We start from the raw sequence: 18,951 nt of genomic DNA on the forward strand, positions 1-18,951 counted from the left end.
TTCATGAAATACGTTGGCAGCACTGATATACTTTCTGGGATTTTTCTATGCTGAGTTGTTTAGCGATTCATCTACTTTTGTTTACTCGTTAAGTGTTTGGAAAGGTGAGATAAAAATAAATTTTTCATTAATAAAATATAGTAATAGTACTGTTGCTTAAAACAAATTATTTTCGAATGTATAGAACGTTTAAGATCATTTTCTGACAAAAATATAAAAATTTAAAGAATCGTCAGTCAACCAATTATTACATACATTGAACAACTGGTATTAGTATTTAGTGAAGTTTTCAACATTTTACGAATTCAATGCATGATGTAGTATCGTATCAGTAGGAAGAATCCAAAACAATTTCGAAAATTCGAACTGCACTCGAATTTCAACACTATTTGCATTTGTGTTTAGCGTTTTCATTTTCGATATGGTCAGAGTCGCTACTCAGGTCCGTATTCACAAATTTTAACACATTTTTTTAATCACAGAACAGCATAAAATCACTGTTGCACAGAACAATATACAACAATGAATAATAAGATAAAATATCTATCTAAATATTTTCGAAAAATAATTTCACATAATAATAGAAATAATGTTTATTTCTCATAGCCATCACATTAAAACAAAATAACAATAAAAAATGGATGCTTCATTAGAATTCAAAAACTTTTTGGTGGAAAGTTTACCTATATACAGCTCTTGTATGGCATTTGCAATGAATGTGATGTTTATTAACCCAATATTTTGCATATTGCTTGAATATAACAAACATAAAAAAACAATTCTTTTTTCAAAGAATGACTTCTTGGGTGTATAATCTGTCATTATCACATGGACATGATCAATTGACAAGAAATGACAATACCACCAAAATGACAAGTGAAAATGAACACCTGATGGAAGTATTTTTATAAAAGAATAAAAGATAACTAGTTAGAAGATGTTACATGAATTGTTTAAGCTGAGTTTGTTTATAATTCTGACGATACAAAATGCTTGGTAAGATGTATGCACTATTAACCTTTGTGTTCAATGATTTTTATCTATTTCTTGATGTCTAAGCCAACTTTTACTTGAAGTTTAATATGCTTTTGCAATACTTTTGTTTGAAACCAATATTTCCTGTTTTTTAGCTTCATATCGGACTTTATTAAACCTTTTTTATATGCAATGACTTGACAGTACCTTATAACAGACCTTTTATATATATATATATATAAATATATACATATATATATATATATATATATATATATATATATTATATATATATATATATATATCAAAAAATTAAAACTCTGCTCTACTTTGCCAAGCTTTCGCTTCTAATGAGAAGCTCTTCTGGGCAGTAAAATTGAGTGAAAAACAACATACATGTATGTTTAACTTTCTTTCGTCAATTTTATGTTCAATTTATTGTTTTTCACTCAATTTTACTTCCCTAAAGAAGCTTCCCATTAGAAGCGAAAGCTTGGCAAAGTAGAGCAGTTTTGATTTTTTGACTGAGAGACTCCGTTGATTCACTTTACTTTACTGAACGTGTCATCCTGTTGTATGTCAGTTACGTTCAGTTTATATATATATATATATATATATATATATATGTATATATATATATATATATATATATATATATATATATATATATATATATATATATATATAAAACAATGTCATTCTCTAACTTTGAAATAAAAATTCATAATACATCTGAAATGGCACAGCTTTACTGCTTTCCTCCAAACTGTATTTTCACATTGGTACTCCTTACATTAGCATCACGACCTGGATAGACAATTACTCTTCGTTTTGGACTGCAATTGGGTGGGAGATCACCATCTACGATGAAAACAATATCTCATTTACATTTCTGGGGTCCTGCCTCACAAACTGTTTCTGAAGGTACATGTACTAGTGGAGCATGTTCATTTAAAAAAAGCTTTTAATGCTGCCTATGCAGATTTTACTATTATCTCCCAGCTACTTTTCATATGGGGTGCACATGGACAACCAGAAATTGAGTTGAATGAATGAATGAATATTCTTTATTCGCCATAAACAATACAATAGTATTATAAGGTTTTGTCAAATATCATATACCATAAGAATACCATGAAACATTAAATGAATAAATAAAAAATAAACAAACAAGGAAATGATATGTGAACAATTTCAATATAAATATCACTAGCTACGTAGATTGTAAATTCAAAATATGATATAATTTTCAAACGAGGCTGTATTTAAGTTTTTTATATCATCTGGTAGTTTAATAAATAAAATAGGACCATAATAATTTTTCGAAAAACGGCAGTGATTTAGTCTTGTGAATTCAATTTTAATCTGTTGTGATTGTCTGGTGTTATGTGAGTGAAAATCGTTTTGATGTAGATATAAGTGAGGATTTTTTTACATAATTTATACGCGAATTGACGTACAGAGAAGGTTATGTAAACATTTTATTATTAATACATGTTGTTTTAACGTCTTCTTGATAACCCAGTTTGAAGATAACTCGCAAAACTTTTCTTTGCAGTCCAAACACTCTTTTTGCATGAGGCAAGTGCCCCCATAAGACTATAAGACATATGGGGCATAAAAAGTGAATGATAAGCAGTGATAATGGTTTCAATAGATGAGATGCCCATTAAACTTCTTATAGTATAAATGTTCGGTGCCAATTTTTTGCAAATAAAATCTACATGTTTTTCCCAAGAGAGCTTTGGATCCATTTGGAATTCAAGACATTTAATTGATTCATTTTGGTCTACAAGCAGTTGTTTGTGTGTAAAAAAGTAATGTTGCGTTTTATTTGTATTCAATTTTAATTTATTATTTGTCAGCCATCTATTAGCATTCGACTCTGCTATTTTCATTTCTTCAACTATAGCCTCGTAATTTGTATTTTGGAGCGTTAATGATGTGTCGTCAGCAAATTGCGTAATCTCAGAGTCATGTTCAGTCTTGAAATCAATCACATAAATCAAGTATAGAATTGGTCCCAAAACCGAACCCTGGTAGACTCCGTTTTTTATTTCTTTGGTATCAGATGCCTTAATATTCACAAAAAAGTATTGTCTATGTTCCGATAGATATGATCTAACAAGGTTAATTGAGTTTTCCTCAAATTTGAACCACTCCAATTTTTTAAGCAGGATTTCATGTGACACACAGTCGAATGCCGCCTGAAGATCGCAGAACACTGTTCCTGTGTGGACACATTTCTGACCTTGACCAGAAAAAACCTCAAAAGTTCGTTTTTGTTGATTTCATTCAGGCCTTTTTCATTTGTTTATCTGCTCCATGAAAGTTTGTAGCATTGTCACAGTAAATATTTTTTGAACGTCCTCGTCTTCCTACCAATTTTTGTCTAGCCATTATGACAGAGTCTGTTCTCAGGAAAACAGACACTTCTAAATGAATAACTCTTGTACTGAGGCATGTGAATAATACACCATATCTCTTTTCTCGCCTCCTATCGATTGTTACATTCATCGATCCAAAATAATCCACGCCTGTAAATGTGAAAGGTCTGAAATACCTTTCCGACCAACAAGGTTTCACACAACCATTCTTACAAAATTAACAAACATTCCAACCACTTAAAACCACTGCACACAATTGTAGAATGTGTTCGAGTTTTTTTACGATGAAAATTTGACTATGATGCCCTATTTTCTCGTGATAGTGAAGAATGAGTAATCAGGTGCAATGACTTTTGGAATCCAAAATAATGAGATTTTTCATGTATTCTACATCTCTAGATGCTGCAATTCTTCCTCTGACTTGTAAAATTTTAAATCCACCTATATAAGGTGAACTATTATAGCTTGCAAGAGTATTTTAATGAATCATTTTAAAACGTGTATTCCATGTTATATTTATTGCCAGTTTTTATTTATACACCATTAGTTATGCTTATATTTATACCGACAAATCTTTGTCGATGGGATACAAAATCTTCTGACAATAAAGTATATTTTGATTTGATTTGACAGTAAACAGGTTTTCTGAATTTATTGTGAAATTCAATTTTTGTCTCATTATAAAAAACTTTAACAAATACCTGCTTCATGTAGAAAAGAAAATCGCACATTTTATTTTTCAGTTCATATCAATCTCTGGGAAAACACCCGACTCCAACTCCTTACCATGACTGGGACTACTTGATGTTTTCACAGAGGTGGCCTGTTACTTCTTGTAGTCAGTGGGAAGAAACCAAGCCTGATAATACTTGTAACCTGCCCGCCGATAAAAGCCAGTGGACGATACACGGAATATGGCCAACAAAAATGGGCAAGGAAGGACCATTTTTCTGTCCCTCGGCAATGCACTTCGATCCTGGTCAACTGGAACCTCTCTTGGACGAGCTCAAAGAGCATTGGACTAATGTGGAAGCAAACACAAAACTATATTCATTTTGGAAGCACGAATGGGATAAACATGGTACATGCTCTTCAATTCTACCAGCTTTAGATAGTGTCACAAATTTTTTTACACAGGGACTGACATGGAATAATGAATTCAAACTCACAAATATCTTAGCGAAAAGTAATATTATCCCTCGGAGTACTGGTTACACACCTGAGCAGATATATGGTGCTGTCAAGTCAGTGCTAAAGGTCGATCCTATTGTACAATGTGTTGTTGATAGGAAAACAAAAAACTCTATGATTAACGAAATCCGAATTTGCTTCAACAAATCTTTGGAACTCATAGATTGTGATCCATCCAATCCTATTAACAGGATAAAAGGATCTATCTTGAGTAACTGCAATGTGAAAAAACCTGTTATGTATCTTGCTGAATTACCGAGCAATGATATAACTTATCAGATAGATTATGCTGATAATGCTTTGAAGCAACATTATGAAGAACAGATGTACTATGTAGGAATATACAGGTTCTTGAAGTTTCTCATTTGGTTTACAACTTGACTTGGGTGAAAATTTTGCTCTGATAGAAATTTTTATTTTTAATTTGGGGTATTATTAAAAAAAAAAAAATGAAAACAAAAAATTTAACAAATGGGTAATTACATTTTAAAGTTACTTCCATTGAATAGAAAAGTACCTAGGCTTGATCAATAACGTTATTTTTCCATATATTTAAATATATGAAATTTACTAATTCAGTGAGAAAAACCTCCATTTCTATTTGTTACAAATGAATTTTTATGGTAATTGTTAAACATCAATATCAGTCATCAGCTACTGTCTGCCATTGGTTAAGCACTACCATGTACTTAACACTAGGTAATTGGGAGAAAACAATATAAGTTAATTTATAGATAGGCAATTACTTTTGTCACAGTAACCCGGGACTATTTTTATATTTATAGTGGAGAAAAGCCCCTAAAAATTCCCGACATCCAATGATACAAAAGTTTTCTGATTGGTGCGAATACAATTTTCAATTGATGGGAAAGATCCATCCAAAAATTTTTTTCGATGATGGAAGTCGAGAATAGATTATGACAAATATTTTCGGGAACCAACTATTGTCCAGCAGGGATCTATGGGTATTCAGTATGTTTCTATTATATATAATGTATATAATATCTATGCTTTTTACTGACTCCTCAAAATTGACGAAACGTTAAAACTAGTAAAAATTGAAAAAAGCTATTATCTTTTCTAATTTTAAACTCCATGATAGCGAAAATAGTATAATTATCTAAGAATGTCAGGAGACTTTAAAAAAAATTCTCATCTTCGATGTTTCTTTCCTCACAAGATGTACCATACTCGAAAGTACTTCAGAAAAGAAAGATTAGCTTTATCTTTGAGACATTCATATTTCATACTGATATACTGACAAGCAAAATGTATCTACAAAGGATAATTATAACTTAACGAATTCAATTAAATTTAACATCTTCGCATGTAACGATTCTAAATTGATAACTGAATAAAGTTGTTTGCAAAATACTACAAAAATGTTCTGCTATCAAAATATCTATTATCTTGCAAAACATAAGAATCTCATCTTAATATAAAAATTAGAGACTATATAGAGCAATCCTAGTTGTAATTCGTTTTCACCCAGGTTTAGTCATTTCTACCAAAAGTTATTCGTTATCTTTGTTCGGGAAGAGCGAATAACTTTTGGTGGGAATGAAAAATTTGGAATAAGATCAATGTGAACAAAACACATCTGATAGTAGGGCTTAATTTGAATCTAATTCGATAATAGAGAAAATAAACAACAAAATACCAAAACCAAACTGTATTTCATTACTTCTACATCACTAATACATAATATATTTTTTCTCTTCAAGTAATATAAGAAAAGAAACAAGAAATCGAAGTGAAGAATTCAACAACCACTTTGTTTTAAATCACAGAACATTTTATTCTTCTACATAAAGATTTCAACTGAAACAGTAGTACATAATACATCATTTCAGAAAGAACTAGGCAGATACATATACAAATTTGAGTTTTTGTTTGTATATAACACATCCAAGTTCCAAGTACTTTTTACGATTGCTTGCTGTATCCTCTGTCTGGTAAATAAATGAAGCAGTGATTTTTTTTATCAGAATGCCGAATATTTGAAAAGCTATTGTATAAAACACATGTTGTGTTTTTGTAAAACTGTTTTTGTGAAAATCTCGCAATAAAGTGTTTTTTGAATATGTTTGAAAAACGGTACTTCTATGTATATAATTGTATGATGGACACAATAAGTAATTAATCATTCTATCCTATTCTGGATAGTCCCTGAGATATCATAAACATTTCTGTTTTACCTTTGACATTAAATAAAACTAGTAACCACTTGAATATCCCAGTAGTTTTCAGGGAGTTACCCAATATAAATTATAGGTTAAGAAAAAATCAGGCGTCTGCATTTTGATCTGTAGATGGGTTTCTCCACTGTCTGATAGTTCTGAATTATCAGTTTCAAAAAAGATTAATTTACATTATAGAGGATTGAGAATTGTTAATCTTGAACTTCCAATAGTAATTTGAAAAACAAGAAATTTATTTTATTTTATATTAATACGCGTACCTGGTTTGAAAAACACATAAAGGTCAATAAGTCGCCTGGAGTGCCATAGTAACCACTCTCTACCTGTACGTTCGGGTAGTTAATTATTATTGAGAATGTACAAGTTTTTCTTCATTTTTGTCCAAATCGATAGAGCATGGTTGGTCCAATAATTCATTACACAGTTTTAGCAGAATTTGTTCAGAAATATTGGAAATTTGAATTTTCAAATTAATTTTTCAAGTTTTATACTTCAAAATTAACCCTGTTTTCTGAAGTAAATGTGTCAACAAGCAACTGGGCATATAAACTATGATATTTAGCAGAGCACCAGTTTACTCCCAAATTTCACATTATTCCTGCCACTTCTACAAAAAAAGGATATTTTCTATAATATAGACATATACCATTCAAAATGGAAGCATTCTTATAAAACATACAGCTTTCAACTGACTGGAATGTTTTTTTTTTCATTAGGCAGATATTCCAGAAATTAACTAGAACAACAAATTTCATGACTCAGACAACTTTTATTATTATTCAATGTCAAAAATCGGAAGAAATTGGGGATTTTTTTGACAAAATATCGCTGGATTCACATAGTTTTTAAATGGTCTATGTAAAAGTTATGTTGAAAAATGTGCCATTTAATTAGCTGACCAATTTATTACTATTAGATAGAACTCAAATACAAATTGAACGACCAATTTTTCAAATTTTCTCTACCTATAACTTAATGATTAACAAATTTTAATGAATATCTCATTAGCGATAAACCAAAACCATGTTGAATTCATTGTAGTAGTTAGAATTTTGATCAATGTTGTGGAACTGAATTGATGAGATAATTGAATGACATATTTTCCAAATTTTATTATAAGTTTTTAATGATGAACCGACAAAATTTCAACAGAAACCATATCCAGTGGTGTTGTCAAATAAAAAAAAAAAACTCAGATAAATTTTTATTTTTGACAATGAGAAATAATGAAAGTTGGACTTGAAAATGAACTTATTCAGGAAATTTGGTTCTAGTAGACTTCTCCGATGTCTACCTAATGAAAAAAGGATCATTTTAATCTGTTGAAAAATATATGTATCATAATGCCGCTTCTATTTTGAATGGATCACATTATATATGTTCCACCTTTACCTCTCTTCTGAATTTATTTTGAGGTTATTATTATATTTTTATTTTTTTCCACCCTGGTGTTTTCTGAAAGGAACGAAACCACATATATTCGCAAATACAGCGTTCAAACTCAAATCACGAGTATCCGGCTATGAATTAGAAAGTTATCCTTTTGCATATTGGTGAAAAGAAGCAGTAAATATTTCAAATTGAATAGAACTAACTGTGCTTACCTTCAGAATTCCAGCGACTTGTTTCGAATAGTTTGGGCAATATTGTTACTCTCAAGACATTTCACTGCAACACTCATCTAATGCATCACTTGAGCATCTTGTCAAGCATTTGAAAGACCCTTTCGTTGTCTCGCACTCCCGACCGTTTTTGACGGAATATCGTATACGGGGGTTGCGCTATTTAGTCACAAATGGAGGCAAGCACAGTAATATCGCGGTCTGGATATTGAACAACGAATAATAGAAAAATGCTTTCAGTAAACACCAGGTTGAAAAAAAAAGATTTAAAATTAAACTAAAAAGAGAGGTAAAGACGAAACAGTATAATAATGTATATCTATTATTGTAAAGTAGTCATCATACTATTTTATGTGTCATCTTCTAATTATTGAATAGCTGAATATGTGTGAAAGTTATGTAAGTCGTATCTGAAAAATGAATATGCATTTTTGAATTACCCACAGAGGTCCGAGAATTATTGATTCCTACACAAAAATGTCTTTAAGGTTATCCTTCCTTCACTACATAGTATTTGTATTTTTAATTGACTTTAATTTAATTTAATGTTTGGAGCGGCAAAAGAATATAAGACAAGTAGCCAGAGTTCCATTCACTGCATTCGAAACAATTTTTGTGACTTCCAACTATGATTGTTGAATTAGTTTTACTTCATGAAGAATATAGCTCTAGCCGTGGAGAGTCGTAGAAAATTAAATATGAAACTAACCAATATCGTGAGTATAGCAGTTCTGAAAAAGATAAACAAAAAAAAATCATAACGGTAACATCTAGCTTAGCAGATTTCTTATAGATTGAAATCTAATGTGTCATATAAGGTGCCAAAATAAAAAGCCTTTTTCTGACTACATTTCATTTGAATGATGTAACATAAATATAACCAGTCTCTGGATTAGAGGGAACATTAGTTATGGTCGTTCATATAGTAAACATAAAGTTTTACAAATCAGCTTTAATGTTGTTTTTTTGTGAATGTGAAGACCAGCCTCAAAAATCAATTCACAAGGAACCAATTTCAAATGAAATATTTCCTATATTATACTCCAAATATGAGGGCATTCTTGGTTCCAGCTCAGGATCTGAAGATCCGATGATAATATTTAATTTATGCTCGGCTCTTAGACCGCCAGTTAAAATAATTTCTGGTTATATGCAAGTTCAGATGAAGAATGATTAAGAAAAAAAAATTGCTGTTAGCCTAGCAACCACAAAGGTAGCCTTTTGCGGTAGTAGTTCGGTAGGGACAAACATTGCCTAATACTCATAAACATATGGTAAAGAACAATTAAAACAGAATGTTTTTAATACAAGAAGATGTTCCTGAGGCAAGACTAAAATTTGCAACTGTAAAGGATAACAATTTTGTAACATTAAAATGTTGGCTTGCATGCCATAATTTAGAAGTAACTGGAAAAAAAGTGAATTAATAGACAGACAAACTCTAGTAAAAGAGTAGCGGTAGATTCTGTAATAAAAGAAATTTAAAATAATTATGAACTTCACATTCATTTCCGAGTGAAATATGAATTAAATATAGATGGTAATGAAATAAATTTAATTAAATATAATAAATTAATATAGGTTAATGAACGATTGAGGTTATATCTCCTTCTAATCAATGGTAATTAACTATGAAAAGTTTACTATTCATTTCATGTTTAGAGCATTCATATGAATATTTATTTATTTTTTGCACTGTTAAATTCACTCTTCTTGAAGCATGTATCCATTTCTCACATCTAACCTCATTAATATGAGGTTTTATAAATGGTATAAAAAACACGTTTTCTTCCGGATATTGATTATCCGACGTACAATTCGCAAAACAGCAATGCTTTGTTGGCATTATACTACTAGCACATAATACTTTTTTTATATCAGATTTATATTTTTAAATAATAAATTATTATTACGTAAATAACACTGTTTTACATGTGAATAGTTTATGTTTGTCCCTACTACTAGTGCTGCCTCTCGTGACACGTTCGCTGTACTATTCTCAGGAAAAAGGCTTATTAAATATTCAGAAGGTGATATAACATTTGAACCACAAAAAATGACAACATTTCATGATATTAATTTGGCCTAATAATCCCAAAACAACCAATTTCAGTTATGGATGAAATAGTTGTATTTGATGATGCAGCAATGGGAAAATTTCCTAAATACTCTTGTCATTGAATTCTAAAATAGTGAATTAGAAAAGAAATATATTTTACTGTCGCAACAATTATAATTATTATAAGATTCCAAGATCACACCTTGAAAAAATAAATACTGAACTATTTCTCACCTAGGAGTTTTTGGAAATATTCTCTATTGCCCCTTCAATTAGTAGTGTATTCCACAAAATTGGGAAATATTTGAGATCGCTTCCATATTTTGTTTTAGTTAGGGGTAACTATAGTAAAACTTATGAATATATATGTCAAATGTAAATATATTTAAGTTCTTTCAATAAATTGTTTCATTAAAATGGTTAACTGTTCATTTCAAACATTTTTTATTAAGGAAATAGCCATTTGAAATTGAAATTTGTAACATTCACTTTTCCCAACATTCCTATATAATTTGTTGAAATTCATTTTTCTGTTAACCAGCTGTTGCCCCCTACGAACGATGACCCTGAAAAGTAGAAACTTGGGCAAGCTACGGATTAACGAGGTCCTACCTTTTAACGTGCAATTCTTAGCACGGTATAGGTTCATTTTGAGAATAAAGCTCCAAACGGAAATCCGTTCTGCACTGACAAGGAGTAATACTTCAAACCAGTCTGTAGGAGATCACTTGAAGGAGTTTAGCAAGATCCTGCTGGTGGGCAAACGAGTAACATTTGTAACACTTTCCTCTGTAATGAAACTTTCACAAATGACTGTCGGATATAATTTAATGTCCGTCGTGCACTAACCAGTTTTTCATTCTTTGATTTAGTATATTTGTATGTTACTTTTTAGGTGTTATCGACATATTGTTTCCTGTACACAGTCAAAAAAAGGAAACTTGAACTAAATGGTTTTTTCACTAATAAAAAACAAAGGTTTTATCTTTTTTTGAAGCTACATAGCTATCAATAGTTTATTTTTGAATCAAGTCCAATAAAATGTCATACAAAATAAACGCCACTTTATTATTGATCTTCACACTCAAAGCATATTTATACAAATATCAATGAAAAATTTTTTTAATTTGAACTGATAACAAGCAAAAAAATATAACTTACAATCATAAGGTTATTAAAATTTTGAAGTGAGCCCCGTATAACGCTTCTTAGTTCAGTTCACCAGTTACATTGTAAGACTAGAAGTTCAATTCTTTTTAACAATGAGAACCGCTGTTGGTGCCAAACCTGGAATAAAAAAATTCAGTATGAAACGGTTGATTTGAATTCAAAGTTACCAGAGAGAATATTTCAGAATAACCCAAATTAATTTTGAGACCCAGTTGGAGGCACCAGAACAACACTATTTAGAGCAATTCCTCAAAATAGGGGGTAATACGGGTTATATTCAAGACAGTGTGGACTACAAGAAGCTTCTTTTAGAATTTATAAAAAATGTGGATGACACTAGGTCATTGTCATATCTTTGAGTCCAAAGCTTCATTATCAACGATTATAGGGGAGGTGATAATTTTCCTCCTTGGGGACAACAGTCGCTTTGAATCTTCAGAGCGACAGTCTAAGGCTAGAAAGGTTGAGGTCATAATATTATGGACTTTCTGGGGATAGAGAAAAAACAATAACTGGATACAACAATAGTGAAATACTGAACCAATTCAATAAGAAATTGAAGGAAATACAGCCTCATTTGACTGAGGACATCGAAATCATCACAGCTAAATTAGACAAAATGGTTTAAAAATCGTTGCTGCATCCGCCCTTCTTGACAGTTACGCTAGTGTTCCAATCGAATTCATATTACCTTTTTCTACCTTTCTATTTATCTATTCACCCTTCCAAATTACACACGTGTATGTGTTCAATATGTGATATATTTTCTGATAGTGAAGTAAATTGTTATGGAGAATTGTCAAATAATCGTTAAAGAAGTTGCGTAGGTTGTCGACACATCGATTGGCTCACGCTATGCAATTTTTAGGAAATTTTGGCATGAAGCATGTGTCAGCAAAATTCGTTCAAAATTGATGAATTTTGACCAAAAAAACCATCACATGAGCATCGCTCATGAATTGTTGAATGACGTCAACGGCGAACCAGTTTTGCTTAAAAGGGTTATAACTGGTGACGAATCATGGGTATATGGTTTTGACAATGACACTGAAGTCCAATTGTCCCAATTGCAGAGCCCAGGAGAGCCAAGTCCAAAAAAGGCACGCCAAGTTTAGCTCACTGCTGTTTTCCCTGATGCCACCTGGCATAGTGCATGAGGAGTTCTTGCCACATGGTATTATCTTGAAGTTATGCGCTGCTTGTGAGAAGCAATACGAAGAAAATGTAATGTAGAAAAACATTTTCATGGCTTTTGCATCTCGATAGTGCACCTGGTTACTAGTCATTACTTGCTTGTAATTTTTTGGCCAAAAACAACACCATCATCATGGACATTCCGTAAATAAATAAATAAATCATGCCACAGCTACCGTATTCACCAGATTTGACCCCCTGCGACTTTTTTCTTTTCCCAAGTTTGAGGAGATCCATGAAAGGACGGTGTTTTGTGACGAGTGAGGGGATAAAAACTGAATCACTGAGAGAGCTCAAGGAATACCAAAAAGTGTATATCAGAACTACTTTAAGGATTGGTAAAAATGCTGTCATAAGTGTATTATATCTGAGGGGGACATTTTTGAAAGGAACAAATAGAAATTGATGAATAAATATTTTTTTTAACACCTGATTTGAGGTTTTCAAGTCAATTACTTGTTCTATATTACACTGAAATGAACTTCCTCCTTCTCTAATTCAACATTATAGAAAGTTTGTTAGGAGTTGGGTGAAAAAAAATTCAATAACCGTAACAATTGTTCATTACTTACCCAGTGAATCCAAAGGTTTGTCATAATCTTCAGATCCGAACACTTTCTTAGGAAAACTTGTCATTAAGTTGAAAGGGTCTTCGGGAATCTTTCCATGCATCTGAATATAAAGTCTGACTGCAGACAGAGGTTCTTTAGCTCCAAAAGTTTCGGTCAATCCTGAGCCATCAGGCATACGTATTTGCAACTTCACCTCTGAATAATTTGTTTTAGTGGTAGTTACCGCCGAAGTAGATTTGGGAGGGTTAGGTATGCCAACAGCTTCATTGGGGGGAACTGAGTTTCCAAATTTTGCTTTTCTGGCAAGTTTATCCTAAAAAGGTGTTCAAATTAATTTTATATAATTTACGTGGTAAATATCAATGGAAAAACATTAGTTTGAGGGAGTACCTTAACACTCAAGCACAATGTAACAAAACAAATTTGAAAGACTGAGAATGTTCTGGAATTGAGTTAGAGTTTTATTTTAATCAGAAAGTACCTGAACTAGAAAACAGACTGAATATAAATCGAAAGAGGTATATTTTTCAGCAGATCAATTTTTGAAAAAAATGGCTTTTTGTTTTTCAACTTCTCTATTATACAAAAATTGTGGTAAATTTCCAAAGGAAGGAAGAAAGCAATCAGTCCAAAATAAACTCTTTACAAAGATGCGTTGGTCATGTAAAGAAGCTACTTTAAGACAAAACTGTAAGAAAAAAGTCCTCTTGAAACAACTACTGAAGAGTAGGGAGGGTGAGTGTAGACCCACAGCACTTAGACCACATGTGACCTATTGTACATCCCCCGAGGAGTTGTCCTCCTAAGTCATCGTCCATCCTCTCCTTTCCAGGAAGGTGGACAGGTCACTAGGAGACATCCCCTTTATATTCAACTTTAAATATTCAGCTTTTATTTCAACTTTCAGCTATTTCCATAATATATGTTTCACTCAAAAAAATGCAAGACCATCTATCAGGTCAACATCACACTGGCTGACACCAGAAATTCATGATGCAAAAAACAGATTAATGTTCCTACACTCTTGGCAGAAACAACATCCAACTTCTAAAAACTCGAAAATATATAATGACTATAAAAAGAATTATTACAAACTGTTAGACAGTACCAAATGTACACTGAACAATAAACGTATCATGGAATCTGACAACAAACAGAAGACAGTCTGGAGTATTGTCAATAAAGAAATTGGTAGAAACAGAAAACATGTAAAACCTGTTAACTTAAGTGAAGATGATTTAAATACCTTTTTCGTTACTAATGCCGAAAGCATTGTCCAAAAATTAGAAAAAATTAATATTCAACCTGAGACTTTGATAAAATTACCCCCATTACATAATTCATTATTTTTCAAACCAGTCACCCCATCAGATATTAAGTCTGTTATTGTTAATTTCAAAAATAAAAAAGCGAAGATTTGGATGGTTTTAATATGTTTATCGTTAAAATATGTACTCCTTTTCTAACTGAACCACTAGCTGATGTTATTAACGCGTGCTTGACGGAAGGTGTTTTTCCCGAAGGTATGAAAAAAAGGCAAGGTGTGCCCATTACATAAAAAAGGAGATCCTTCATTGCCAAGTAATTTTAGACAAATAGTTATTCTTCCTGTTTTCTCAAAAATACTAGAAAGAGTAGTTTACAATTCATTAATTAGCTTCCTTAATTTAAATAATATATTAAGTCCTTACCAGTAGGGCATCAGTAGTGATGCCCTAAAATCTTTGACTGAATACATTGAGAACTGTTTTGAGGAGAATAAACACTGTTTGGGAATCTTCACTGACATATCAGCTGCATTTGACTGTGTAGACCACCAGATTTTTTTATTAAAACTAAACAGATACGGGATATGTGGTACCTGTCTTAATTTCTTCAAGTCATACTTATCTCATCGTAGCCAAGCAGTACTTGTTGACAATGTCATGGGTTCGTATATGTCTGTAACGAGAGGGGTGCCCCAGGGTTCTGTACTGGGACCACTCTTATTTCTGATATACATAAATGATATGCCAGATTCCATATCCTGCAATAATTTACTAACAAATATGTTTGCCGACGACACAACTTTCTGTATACAACTTGAAAAGGGTACCGATCATTTACCTATTTATCAAGATATTATGGCACATGCTAAGATTTGGTTCACAGCCAATGATCTTTTTTTGAATGAGACCAAAACCCGTTGTGAAATCTTTAGTGTAAATGGTACAAATAGTTTGGTTGAAAATGAGCACATAAAATTTCTAGGTATAGTTTTAGACCCACAACTGAGGTGGACAGCCCATATAAACTGTTTAAGTAACAAGCTGTTGCAAGTGATATTTGCACTAAGAAAAATACGACATGTCACAAACATGGAAGCAACAGTATCTGCGTACTATGCATTGTTTCATAGTCACTTGATGTATGGAATACAATGTTACGGTAATGCAGTATCTACACATATTACGAGAATTTTCACATTGCAGAAAGCGGCAATAAGATCTATTTTAAATGTACAATGGGATACCAGTTGTAGAGAACTATTTCCTTCATTGAAAATCATGACCATCTACTCACTGCTCATTTATCAAAGTATAATAACAGTTAAGTCAAAGATAAATGAACCTGCAACACACTCGTCAATTCACCCTCATGATACCAGACACAAACACAATTTGTTGGTGCCATTATGTCGTCTGCAACGAACGCAAAGAGACGACATACGGCTCTTCAACCTTCTTCCCACAGAGTTTAGGAATAGACCCTCGACGCAATTCAAAAATCAATTAAAACAGATACTATCCAATAACTGTTTCTTTAGTATACTTGAATTCGAAACATTCATCAAGAAAAACAGAAATATCTTCATGACCCACAGAAACCTGTAGTTTTATTTATACTGATAGCACAATTCATCATTATCTATATACATACTTTGCAAATAAATATAGAAGATAAACTTGAAAATGATAAATTCAAAATAGGTAATTACTTCAATGAGTTTTTCATGAATGTGGTAAATACAAAACCAGATCTGAACAACCATAAATTCTCCCCCTTTTCTTATAACACAATGTTTCTGTATCCGACAAGTCCACCTGAAATCGAAGACATTATAAAAAAAGCAACTAAGAAACCTTCTGCAGGAATTGATGATATTTCTGGGGTTACTCTTAAATTTGTCAGTGATATAATATGTAATGCACTATCTTTCATAATTAATAAATCCTATGAAAAAGGAAAATATCCAGAAGTTCTCAAAACCTCAAAGTCTGTGCCAATATTTAAGGGTAAGGAATCTAGAAATGACGTCGGAAGTTATAGAAACGTGTGTATACAATCTCAATTCGCGAAAGTCCTCGAAAGCAGTTACAATACACGGTTAAGCAATTTTATAGAACAAAATAATCTTATTCTAAATTGTCAGCATGGCTTCAGGCATAAAAAATCTACAGAAACTGCTATAAAAGAATTATGTAACCATATTTATTACTGCTTGAATGAAAAACAAAATCCAATAGCCGTTTATTATGACCTTAGTAGGGCTTTTGATACTATAGATCACAGATTATTAATAGAGAAACTTTATAGGATAGGTATTCGAGGAGTGGCCAACACTTGGATAGAATCCTATTTAAAGGATAGGTCACAGATAGTGGTTGTAGACAAAGTGAAATATAACCGATTAAAAGTAACAACTGGTGTACCTCAAGGCTCTATTTTAGGTCCTTCACTATTTATTGCTTTCATTAATGATATTATATATTCATGTACATCTCATAGCAAAATGATTATCTATGCAGATGATACAAACCAGCTGGTGGCTGAAAAATCTCTAGCAGGCACTGTTACAACTAGCAGTACATGTGCGCGCGAATTCCAACAATGGTGCGAGAATAATGGATTATCAGTCAACATCAATAAAACTTGTTTTATGGTATTTCAACAACAAAATATCAGTCTTGACCATAGTCCATTAATAAGAATGGATCATAGGTCCATAGAGCAAGTAAAATATTGTAAATTCCTTGGAGTATACATAGATCAGAAGCTCACATGAAATGTTCATACAGATCATATTGTATCCAAACTAAGCAGTGTTTGCTTTGTTATTCGACAACTACAAGGAACAGTATCTCTGGAAACTCTTAAGCTAGCTTATTATGGTCTTGTTCAGTCCACACTGAGTTATGGTCTTATTGTTTGGGGCAATTCTGCTCATATTCAAAAGGTGTTTATAATACAGAAAAGAATTTTAAGATGTATGGTGAGAGCCAACCCTCGAGAGAGCTGTAGAGAAATCTTTGTTCGTTTGAGAATTCTAACTCTTTCATGCTTATATATATATTTAATAACTCTTGAGGTAAAAAAACGGCATTTCAGCCATGAGAGGGGTTTTATGATCCACAATTATAGTACACGCAACGCTAATTGTATACGTTTGCCATTCTCTCGCTTATCACTGGGACAGAATTCATATATGTATCAGGGAATTATTTGCTATAATCACACAGTCACACTAATGGGTGAAATTGAGAGCTTTAAATTATTTAAATCAAAATTGTTTGATCTTTTATGTTCAAATGCCTTTTATTCAATGGACGAGTTCTTAGCATTCCGTTCATAGTATATATAAATTGGTATAGGGTAGCTTATGCTTTTATTTTTATACTAATTGTATTTGTTGTATGTCTGACTAATCCGATAAGTTTTAGGGAGGCAAGTTTATATGCTGTATCTTGTAAAACTTCAGTGATGAATAAACATATCTATCTATCTATCTATCTATCTATATATTTATAATGTATAATGCCATTGTTTTTATGTATTATTTAGCTTTTCTATTGCGTTATACCTTCTATTTTTTTATCACTAACCAATTTTAATGTATGACCTTATATAAATTTTTAAATGTATTTTTCTACTGACCTGTCTACAAACTTCATGTTTCTTGAGACCAATAAAAATTATTATTATTATTGGCAGGTGTAGGCCAAGACTCGCCGAACACATACTCTCTTTGGCAATCTTGAGGTGTATCACGGTGGCCTCCGCGAAGGTTTTGGAAGGTGCAGCGACCTCACTGCCATTGAGCGGCTTCTTCAACCTTCTTGGAGTTTCCTCCATGGAGGTGCACAAGTGAGGGAGCTTTTCTGCAGGGGCAACCGGTTCCTTGCCTTTATTCAAGGCTGAGCCCTTGGCGCCCGCCGCAGTGCCCTTGCTGTTGGAGTTGGAGAGGAGGAGAAGGGTGCACTTATAGTTGCTGCCACTCCTGCCTCTTTCGCTCTTTTTCTCCTTTTGGCCTCGGCGCCGCAAATGGGCTTACGCCTAGTCCTCTGTATTACATTACGAGGTGATCTGCTATGTCCAGCCTCATTCCAAGCGGTAGATTGGGGTGGACATTTCTGTTTATCCCCAGCCATCGGCTCAGATTTTTTTTTTTATTTTTTTTTATTCATTTTTTAATTAGCATTTTATATATCTATATGTACCTATACCTTTGTATATGCAAATATTAATTTTTATTCAAGCTTTGATCCCATAATTTTATTCATAAGTGACGTTCTGTTTTTTGTAAATAATCATTGACCTACC

General features: G+C 32.3%; 2 protein-coding genes across 4 annotated transcripts in view; one reads left to right on the forward strand and one right to left on the reverse strand.

The window, feature by feature from the left end:
• Positions 1–10,852, forward strand: RNaseX25 (Ribonuclease X25). 3 transcript variants are annotated; one of them, XM_023170316.2, is made up of 2 exons: positions 1–104; positions 4,106–10,852. In XM_023170316.2, exon 2 carries the CDS (start codon positions 4,167–4,169, stop codon positions 4,932–4,934), a length of 768 nt encoding a protein of 255 aa, XP_023026084.2. In that variant the 5' UTR covers positions 1–104; positions 4,106–4,166; the 3' UTR covers positions 4,935–10,852. The 3 variants fall into 3 exon arrangements, with proteins under 3 accessions (XP_023026084.2, XP_023026083.2, XP_023026082.2); XM_023170315.2 differs by lacking the exon at positions 1–104 and adding an exon at positions 838–996; XM_023170314.2 differs by lacking the exon at positions 1–104 and adding an exon at positions 2,517–2,792.
• A 632-nt stretch (positions 10,853–11,484) lies between these two features.
• LOC111514070 (UBX domain-containing protein 1) overlaps positions 11,485–18,951 on the reverse strand; it is a 34,028-nt gene continuing 26,561 nt past the window's right edge. The window contains exons 4-5 of the mRNA XM_074175196.1: positions 13,372–13,684; positions 11,485–11,722 (exon numbers count right to left, since the gene is read on the reverse strand). Coding sequence (XP_074031297.1) covers positions 11,682–11,722; positions 13,372–13,684 — 354 coding nt within the window. The 3' untranslated portion in view covers positions 11,485–11,681. The remainder of the gene's footprint in view (positions 11,723–13,371; positions 13,685–18,951) is intronic.

The sequence above is a fragment of the Leptinotarsa decemlineata genome, unplaced genomic scaffold (genome assembly GCF_025532065.1).
Source record: "Leptinotarsa decemlineata unplaced genomic scaffold, Ldec_3_MD MMD2_tig00000882_RagTag_RagTag, whole genome shotgun sequence".
Taxonomy (NCBI): Eukaryota; Metazoa; Arthropoda; class Insecta; order Coleoptera; family Chrysomelidae; genus Leptinotarsa; species Leptinotarsa decemlineata.

Excerpts from the sequence above, each read along its gene's own strand:
- RNaseX25 (XM_023170314.2), top strand. The coding sequence starts at position 2,665 with ATGTTCGGTGCCAATTTTTTGCAAATAAAATCTACATGTTTTTCCCAA. Across the intron at positions 2,793-4,105 it reads AGTTGTTTGTGTGTAAAAAA|TTCATATCAATCTCTGGGAA; the intron begins GTAATGTTGCGT and ends TTTATTTTTCAG.